This window comes from Malurus melanocephalus, unplaced genomic scaffold (genome assembly GCF_030028575.1).
Source record: "Malurus melanocephalus ecotype Western Australia unplaced genomic scaffold, MMel_1.1 scaffold_52, whole genome shotgun sequence".
NCBI lineage: Eukaryota > Metazoa > Chordata > Aves > Passeriformes > Maluridae > Malurus > Malurus melanocephalus.
In genome coordinates, this window is record NW_026623284.1 from 652,402 (window position 1) to 662,172 (window position 9,771).

The 9,771-nt window shown below is 39.8% G+C and overlaps 1 protein-coding gene across 2 annotated transcripts in view; it reads right to left on the reverse strand.

Annotated features, from left to right (window-relative positions):
- Positions 1-1,809: 1,809 nt before the first annotated feature.
- ACTR3B (actin related protein 3B) overlaps positions 1,810-9,771 on the reverse strand; it is a 26,944-nt gene continuing 18,982 nt past the window's right edge. For both annotated transcript variants that reach the window (XM_057365377.1, XM_057365376.1), the window contains exons 10-12: positions 3,810-3,935; positions 3,336-3,419; positions 1,810-2,754 (exon numbers count right to left, since the gene is read on the reverse strand). In XM_057365377.1, coding sequence (XP_057221360.1) covers positions 2,659-2,754; positions 3,336-3,419; positions 3,810-3,935 — 306 coding nt within the window. In that variant the 3' untranslated portion in view covers positions 1,810-2,658. The remainder of the gene's footprint in view (positions 2,755-3,335; positions 3,420-3,809; positions 3,936-9,771) is intronic.

Genomic DNA, 9,771 nt, shown 5'->3' on the forward strand with positions numbered 1-9,771 from the left:
AAATCAGCAGCAAGGTCCAGGTTCATTGTTCTATTCATAAACTTGCAGTTTCACCAARTATGGTGAAGGATTGTTAACAGATCGCTGTGTTCAAGAAAGTAGGGGTGTGGTAATTGCCTGGAAGACAAACACTTCAAAACCTCTCACAGAAGTGTCCTGTGCTTATCAGGGACAGAGCAGGATCACAACCCCTTCAACAACAGCTGTAAGAGCAGCAAACCTTTACCCTCTCCAGGCTCCAGAAATGTACTGCTTAGGGAGAGTGCTCCTTAGGAAACAAGGCTGTGCAGAAGCCCAGTAGGAACTGCTGGTGTGCAAGTGTCTGGAAGTGGATTAGGTACCTGCTGGCCCTCCTGATTTAAGTCTTGGGTTCAGTTTGCTCCTCTGTCCAAAAGGATTCAAAGCTAATACACATGTTCCTTCTAAGGTCAGCACCCAAAACACAACTTGAGGGGATAATTTTCAGTGTCATCGTGGCTATTCATTAACTACTTGCAGGAAATCCATAAAATGTAGYGAAAAAGGCAAGATTACTTGCCCTTAAATTATCCCAACAGCAGAAAGACAGAAGGGGTTTATAACTCACATTTGCATGGTCCCTGACAAATCCCACCTTGGATTTTTTTCAGCTCAACAACTATTTTAAACTCACATGGTCTATAGTGTAGGAGGGTAGGTCAGCCTTTCAAAGAAAGCTGAAGAACAGGGAAATTCAGCTTCAGATCACTCAAACATTCTACACATTCTTGTTATCTGTATGTTTTCATGAACATGAGCACATTTCCTGTTTTTCAATGAAAGACTTGCTCACTTTCCCAAAGCCTTTTTTCCCCCCAAAACAAAATGGGTGTCCATGCCTTATGTCAGAAATTTTTAGCAAAGAATACCCCCTCCTGCCAACTTCAAGTTACACCTTAATGCAGGCTATAGCTGTTTGCAAGCTCCATGTAACTTCCCATGCTACTTCCTCAGCATTTCCTATTTTGCAGCACCATGTGAGTGTCCTGGTGCCTCAGCCATGCCTTTCTCAGTGCACCAAATGTGTGACTCTTCCTGTGAAGCCTGACTCCAGCCACGTTGCGCTCATGGCTCTGGATTCTGCTGTACAGGCCAAATTCCTAAGAGGCAGCAGTGCAGTGACAAGCTTGAAATGTGTATTTGAACACAGACAAGCTGATGTGACACTAGAACAAGCTGAAACAGTAGGCATTGTAATAGAATATCCATTTCTTTCTTAGTGAGAGGATTGAGCAAATTATGGTTCAGTGTTTCTCCCCARCTGCTGAGATTTCAATTCAAAAGCATTTAGGAGCAAGTTTGAGTCCTGGGGTCCCATTTTGTTTAATTTCTAATTTATGCTGAACAAATACTTCCTTGGTCTCAATCCTTCCATGCCAGCTAAAATTAAGTTGATTTGTCTTACAAAATTCTTATTGGGCTACACAAACTGTAAAAAACCYCTGCTGGCAGAGATAGGATAAACATCAGCATAGACAGGGTAAGGAGGAGTTCCTACTGTGTTAAACTACAAAAAAAAAAGGTCTGACCATAACACAAGAATATGTACCCAATAACAGGATTTAAGCCCTGGAACAGGTTGCCCAGATGTTCAGGAACCTCTGTTCACAGAAACTTGACGGGCCCTGAGCAAACAGAGCTGATTTTGAAGTGAGCCCTGCACAAAACAAGACTCTGGACCAGAAATCTCCAGTGGTCCTTTCACATTCAGCATTACTGTGATCCCACATACACTGACATAAAAATGACAAGCCAACCTCAGGAGATGAAGTGGGGGAGTAAATCAGGACTACCACAAACATTCATAAAGATGTTAACAGCTTTTATTTCACTGGTGCAAGGCCCGTGTGTCATCCACCACTCACCAACAGCAAAACAAAACATCATCTCCTAAAAAACAGTTTCAGAAAATTCAAAACAAAGTAAMAGTGGCTATAATAAACTTCGTACAATACTTTAAATCACTTTGTATCATCCAAACATGAGCAGATCAGTTTCTATCACACATTTTCTCCCCCCAAAAATATACCAGCACAACTCCAATACATGCCTCACACCTGGAAATGCGTAACACCACTCCATGACATTGATAGTTGTTCGTGCTTAGAACTAGGCATCAATTCACCCTACCAATATCATAAAATACAAAATGATATGAAAACCTACATTTACAAAGTACTGTCCCAATCCTGCAATCTATTCCATTTGGGTAGGTACCTGTATCCATTCCAACTCCCCTAAAGGCAATGTGGTATTTAGTGCTCCATTTCTAAAGGATTGATTGCAAACTCAGGGCACAGGTAGGAAAGGTTTAAATCTTTCCACAAGCAGTAAAACACTGCCTTATTCTTCTGGATTCAGTTTCAGTAGTATTTGCACGACCTCCTAAACTGAGACTTACCTATTTTCAATTACCTCACATTTAGGAAGAAAGAAGGAAAGGCTCTGAGTTRTCAGCAGAGAAATGGCTCGTACTGAAATGACTTGGGGCTGTAAGTTGTGCTTTAGTGCACAATGGTGATCCAAAYGCCTCAGTGTTAACCACATCTTCAGTATTTACAGTATCTGCTGCCTTCCTTTGCACTGCATGAGTTGTTTCACCAGCACAGTATCAGAGATCTTATTTCCATTGGATGAGCATTATGACATGACTCCAAAAACGGGATTGTGACGACAAATACTAGGGCCATACTCTTCATAGTCCTTCTTGGTGTGACATACTTGGAAAAACTCTGGCTACAAAAATATAAAACAAATCCCCCCAAAAGAGTAAGAATATATCAAGTAGAAAAAAAAAAAMCAACAAATAAAATAACATGTTAGCATTTCTGTAGATTGCAGCTTTGCGACATGGTATTATATTTTTGAAATATAATAAAATTAGAAATATTAGGGTATGAATACAATTAATAAAGAGAAGTTTGGTCAGAAGACTGCTTTTAAACAAGGCAGTAAGAAATCCCGCCTGGCACGCTGCAATTACTCCCATTTTCCTGTATTTGCTTCTCTCCTGCATTTAAAACTATTGATTTGGATTCTGTATTCCTGAAGTCCTAATTAATCTCCARTGTTGACTTCAGGAATAAAGGCACTATATTACAACTATCATATAAAAACTACTTATGTTATGTCACATGATATCCTTACTCAAGCTCCCATTGCTCTGTACACTTTCTACTGAGATAAAACTTGGGTAAGGATTCCAGAATATGACAGTTTAGACTGTCACAACGAAAAAGTTTAAAACTTAGCACTCAAATCAAATGTACTCAGAATTCAACACGCAATAAAAATTAACAACTTTGATAAAGACTTACTGTTGAAGCCAGCATGGAACCTCCAAACCAAACTGCGTAACGCTGCATGTGATGTGTTATCACCTGAACTTCCACTGGCTTGGGCTAAGGAAAACAGTTCATATTTAGCTGTTTTTCAAATTTAATATGGTCAGAACCAGACACTTTCAACCCTCTATTCGTATCACTACCTCACACTTATTACTCAGATATGTTCCCCCTAKGAGACCAAGTCATAAAACTCTTTGTGATAACTAGATGAAGGACACCAAGTTAAATCCCTCTTGGCTACTGCTAAGATCACAGATCTCCTAGAAGGGAATGCAGAACTGCTCACAGTAATTCTAAGATTCCTGTAAAGACATGTCATACAAGGCAATTAACAACACATAAACACATACTTATTCTACATCAGTGTATTTTCACTAGTGAGGTGAAAACTTTGAACTTGATTTCTGTCACTACTCATGTCATTAATGCATTTGAAACACTCACTTTTATCCGACCACCACTGAGTTCCTCACTAAGCCGCAATCTYGCATCCACCACTCTCTTCAAATCCCTTTGCAGTCGCCGTCCAAAGTCCCTGAACATCGTGGATCCTCCTGAGAGGACCACATTCTGTGCAGAAATGAAAGACACATTCTGTAAATCCATCTTCAAGCAAGTTTCCCAACAGCCAACACTGCAGAGGTCACTATTTGGATTTTAGCATCATTAGGAAGCTGACAAGGTAGGCAGAACACCTTAAGTATCCCCCAATTCACAGGAGGTTCATGGCTCCCCTATGTTTCTCCTTTAAATACATAAATATAGAATGGGTTATTATAAAAGAGGATTCCATTAACACCATGAGCTAGTACCCTAAATGAGCAGAGCACAAGTAAGACACTACAGCAGTAAGTTTCCCATGGGATGTTCAGTGCAAACAGTTTTAGCCCTGACACTAAATAAGGCTCAAGCCTCATCATATTACATAGCTTTCCAAAAGCTAGAAAATCACCTTGAACTTGATTTTTTTTTTTCATTTTCAGAGTTCTTCAAAAAGGCATCACACCTTCACAGAGAACCACAGGACCAAGAAAGGTGATGCTTCTTCCATTGCTTGCCTGGTATTGCTTAGTATTCAGAGCAGAACCAAATGCCTCTTAGCTGGCCTTGTACTTGGATTCTAAACAGGCATTTTAGAAATTCCCATCCCTAATTCTGATAACATTACAGCATCACAGACTAACAYAGAAGTCATTTCAAAGTGAGGGATTCAAAACAGGACCCCTAGAACATAACATCAGCAGCAGCAGAAATGTAATTCATTACCAGAAAAAAGGAAATGTAACAAAACTGTCTTTGCAGAGGGCTGCAACTGCAACCTCAAGTGCCAATTAGMATTCATATGCCTCTGACACACGTTCACAAGGAATTTGGACCAGGAGTTCATTGCACATAGGTCTAAGGATTATCTCTCTAATGTATCTCTCAAAAAATGAACATTTTCTGACATTGCAGACCAAGACCATGTACATAATGAAAGAATCCCCGACCCACTGTTTTCAGCCTGCACACAAATCTGAAGAGTCAAAGACATACATATTAAGTGTTCACATTTGCAGGGTGCAGAAGTGCTTGGATTTTAAGCAACAGATAACCAGGGAAATCTTGTTTGTATCTTGTAAAGTGAGAAGAAAGCTGTTTGTTTATTTATGAGAAAAAAATTCCCTGCACATCATAAAATTCATTACAGWAGGAAAAACTCATTTCTTCACAGCTTCAGATTATCTATGGTATAAAAGAATGCATAACAAGGTAGGTGTGCTTAAAAGAAAAATGCACAAGTCCCCATAATGTAACTGAAACATTTCCAAAAGGAAAAAGGAGGACAGAGTAGAGAACAGGAGCCAGAAATCACAGCTGGTCCTAAAATTAAAGCAGGAGGGAGGAGGCCCCCTACTYGTCCCACACACAAGAACATCTCTTCCCCTGCATCAAAGTGGTCTCGCACTCCACTTGGGAAAAGGAAATTGCTAACAAGGAAAAAAAGACAAGAACCAACCTGAGTGATGAAATAGCAATTAAAAAGATGCCATCAGAAAATATTACTTGGAGATAATGAAGTTGGCAAAGAATGTGAAAGTAATAATTCTATTCAAAGCAAATTAAACTGCAAGCGTACKCCATAAAAGTGGACAATGCTACCACTAAAAATACATCCCAGAATAAACCCGAGAACAATTTTTCAAATACATCTAATACCAATTCAACTACAGAGTTAGCAGTATCACTGGGAGGAGCTTTCTATCCAGCTACCAATCCAGGGTTAGAGGCTAAGAAGTTACACCAACTTCAGATTATGATATTCATGTTCTTCTACACAGTGAAATAAGTTTAACAGTAACACCGTCCAAGGAGAACAAAAGCATGAGGTACAAATGTTGAGGACATGAATCACCTCATTATCACCTCACACATCTGGACCAGCAGGGCCAAGAAAAAATTTGGATATAATAACTAGATGACACCAATTACCATTAGAAAATGGTTAATTATAGAGAGTTACAGTTCCCCTGCTCCCTGGACTTCTTGCCACTCCCAGACCAAAACCATGCTCACTCTTTAGTAGAAGACTTCTGAAATACAGCCTTCAGCAAGTTCTCAACTCAACAGGTCAGACTTCTGCAAGGCTGGAAGCCAGGTACTCACTCACAATGAATGCAGATCTATATCCATTCCACACCCCCAAACACCACACTCACTTACAAAGGACACAAAACAGGTAAGAAAAGATGGTCAGATTAAAAAAAAAATTAAAACAAATCTCAAAAAATGACCAAGGAGCACCACCCACCTCATCTCTCAAATATATTCTCTAGAATAAATCTGAGTAATTCCAATAACTACTTAACAAAAACCATAAAACCAAAGCATGCTAAATATGTCTGTGGAGAAYGCTTACTGGTGATGCTTGGGTTTTCAACCTGTCAGGGAATCCTCTGGCCCCCCAGAGAAAGACATTAAAGAAGTTAGGGTTTAAGTATCTGTTTCCAGCTGAYTCCTTTAAAGAAGACTTCTTCTGATCTTATTCTGCTCAAACACACTTCAGCTGGTTTAACAGCTCCAAGCAGCCCACATGTTTCTCAGCTAACACCAATTATCATACTGCTGATGGAAAGAACCTCCAACTGGTTTTCACTTTTATAGCTGAAAATGTGTTTCAAAAGAACATGTTCCCTTAGCAGAGAGGGATGAAGCCTTTCCCCACACCTGAAAAAGTTAACCACAAGAAGTAAATAAATGAAATGAAWTTTTTTATAAATAAATGAAAGTAGGCTACTTCTGGAAGGAGACCAGAGGAGTGGATACCAATCAAAGAATTAAGGGTGGAAAAGACCTCTAAYATCATCAAGATCATCTCAGAGGGCTGGCAAGAAATTTCTCCCTTCTCATCTGCACCTTCTGCTTCTCTTACGAACTCTGTAGCACTGAGTTCCTCGTTGTACCATTCCTGGTATGATGCCTGTAAGGTGTAACTCTTCAGAAATATGAAATTACCCAACMAAGCGACCCAGCTCCTGCAGCATAAAACTCTGACTAAATCAAGCTTACATCAAAATTCCAAAGATCTAACTAGCTCCTGAAGAACTCAGGAGTACCAAACACAAGGTGCTRAATGGGTTTGTGCATCTTCACACTGAATTGTGGTGAGAGCACACTCTCAGCTGGACACATCAGACTCTGCAGCATCAAACTGAAAAGCCTGCCCTGCTTTTTGGCCAGTAAGAACACCGCATCCCATTTTCTCTTCTTTCCAACTGACAGACTAAATTAAAGTTAACATGACACGACCACACCACCAGAGACATGTAATGAGATCAATATATGACTGTTAATAAAAATTATTATGGGTAAAACCAGGAAGGTTCMCAAGCTGAAGCCAAGTACTTCATTAGCAAGTGAATCAATTAAGCTGCATGTCTCTGTTAATTTRGTTAAAACAGGGCACTATTTGCCAACATAGTATGGAAAGTGTAAGGATAAATACGGCTCATATCAAACAACAAATACAGTAYAAAGAAGTAAATTTATTGTGAGTAATACTATTTTTAAAATACATTTACTTCTAATGATGAAGAGACCATTTATTTTTCCTAAAAATCTTGATTTTTAACATTCATTCCATGTTTCAAGCATTAGCAAGATATTTCAGCATGACTTGTGGTTGTGCCATTCTACAGAAATCCTCAGACACAAAAGGAACCAGAAAATCCTGCAAATGCACTGAGCCATTGTTAAATCAACTAGCAGGAGTCATCTTATAAATTTATTTACAGCTGTGATAGGAATAAGCAGGGCTTCTTCTCAGTACTCCTGTGCTACACKGACAGAGTTAATCACTTGGGGCTTCCACTTGAATACCACAGGAATACAGCAGTATTCAGCAGGAATACAGCAGGAATGCTGCTCCTTTCCCACGTCCTGTCACRGTGCCAGCAGACCCCATGCCCTGGCAGTCTCTCCACCCTTCCCTCACCYCCTCAGAATCTCCCCATTCTGCTCTGGGTTAGGAATTGCTGCGGTGCTGGAGCAAGGATCAGCAATCAAACAGTGCCATCTACCCACCATGCTGTGCAGCTGGAGCTGCTTGCACACCAAGTGTTTCCCTATAAAGAAATTTAAGTCAGAAGTGATGCCAGGGGGTTTTTACCACCCTGTTAGCACCCCACATCCTGGACCTCTCCAGTCTTTGAGGATGGACTCCTGTGAGCTGGGCAGTTCAACTTGCTGAGAGAACATTGGCATGACAAATGCAGCCCAAGTCTTAATTGTAGCAACGAGCTCAATTTCACAATTTCATTTTGAGAGAGACTGATCTGAGTCCACACCACCAGCAGCACACCCAGCTAAGAAGACATGTTCTCTAAGGAAAAGAGGCAATATTGTCAAAATTCTCTCTCCACACAGCTGCATCTCCACAGAAAATCTGAACGGTTCATCTCCAATTAAACACCACACCTGCCAATATCCTACAGTCCCCACCTCATGCAGAATTTTCAACTTGAGAAGCTGGATTAAAAGTTTGAGGTTAAGGATGTTGTAATTTGATTTAGCATGATCTGAATCATGAATACTTAACCATGCTTGCCTAGGATCTCTCAGATATTTCTGACAGAATTTACCTGGCTTCAGATGTCATTTATCTTCTCCTCTTTCATTCAGATATTTGTGCTAACAACACAGCAGGGAAAAGTTGAAAGAAATCAATTGCTGGGACAGTCAGTGACCCTACACTTCTATCCTTTGTACTGGGAGAGKGCAAATACCTCAGAACTGTTATTACTGTTCTCAACTCTGGAAGTACCTGGGGAGAGACTCTGGATAAGGAAAAAGGAAGATGAAGTAGAGTGTGGAATAAAAGTGATAGTTTCTGAACCTTTTACTAACAAAAAATACCCTTTATCAGGACAGCAAGCAGTTTTCAAAACTTTTCCAAGCCCTTTGAAGTTGAAACTACTACGTTCAGTAGGAGACCCTTCTTTGACACTAAGTGCCAAAAACTCATGTCCTAACTGACAAACGTTAGGACAAGTTTCAGAGCATTTCCAGGCTGAAAAAAGACTTTTAAATACCAACTAGTGCTGAAAACATTCCACACCAGCATCCGCTGTGGCTTTACCACAGGAGCAAATGTACATCACTGATCCAAGCTGGGTGTGCAGGARTTACTCTGTTCACTGGTGTGCTCACAGGAATCTGAAAGCTTGGGAAAGGGTCCCATCTTTGTGCAGACCACAGTCCCCAACATGCTACTGCACTCTCCCTGCATTTCTGTCTGCATTTCTGAGAGATCAATTATACTATATATTTGAATAATTATGAGGTAAGTATAAGGAAAGCTTGTGGAATGAAATTTAAAAAAAACAGAAGCTAAAGAATTCTCAAAAATTAAAACTAAATGAACAATACACCACTTTTTTTTCTACAGAATGCCAAGGATGATTCAATGTCTCACTAAGCCCCATAAATGCAACATTTTCAGCTGCATGCAGAATGGGTCATTTTTCAATGGAATTCAACACAAGAATGGGCAACATAGCCAGGATGCCAAATTATTTCAGCTGTGGGGCAATGTAAAAATATCTCCTCTATCATTTTTCATTTCATTTGAGCACTCACTTGAAATTTTATTCTGCTTTCTGAAGCTTTGGATTTGCTAAAAAAAAAAAAAAATTAAATAATAAAACCACCAAAAAACCCCTTATTTCTTCAAACTTCAATGGTCAAGTTCCCTGGTTTCAAACCCATACCTGTCTTCTATTTTAGACGAAAGCAAGTCATCCCAAGCAGTCCAGATCTCTCAGTTCTGTCTTAAAGAATACAAATGAGTTTTCCCAAGCAATCACACTAAGATGGTGTAATCATGGGAATTAAGAGAGTGAATTTCTGACAACCATTATACAATTTT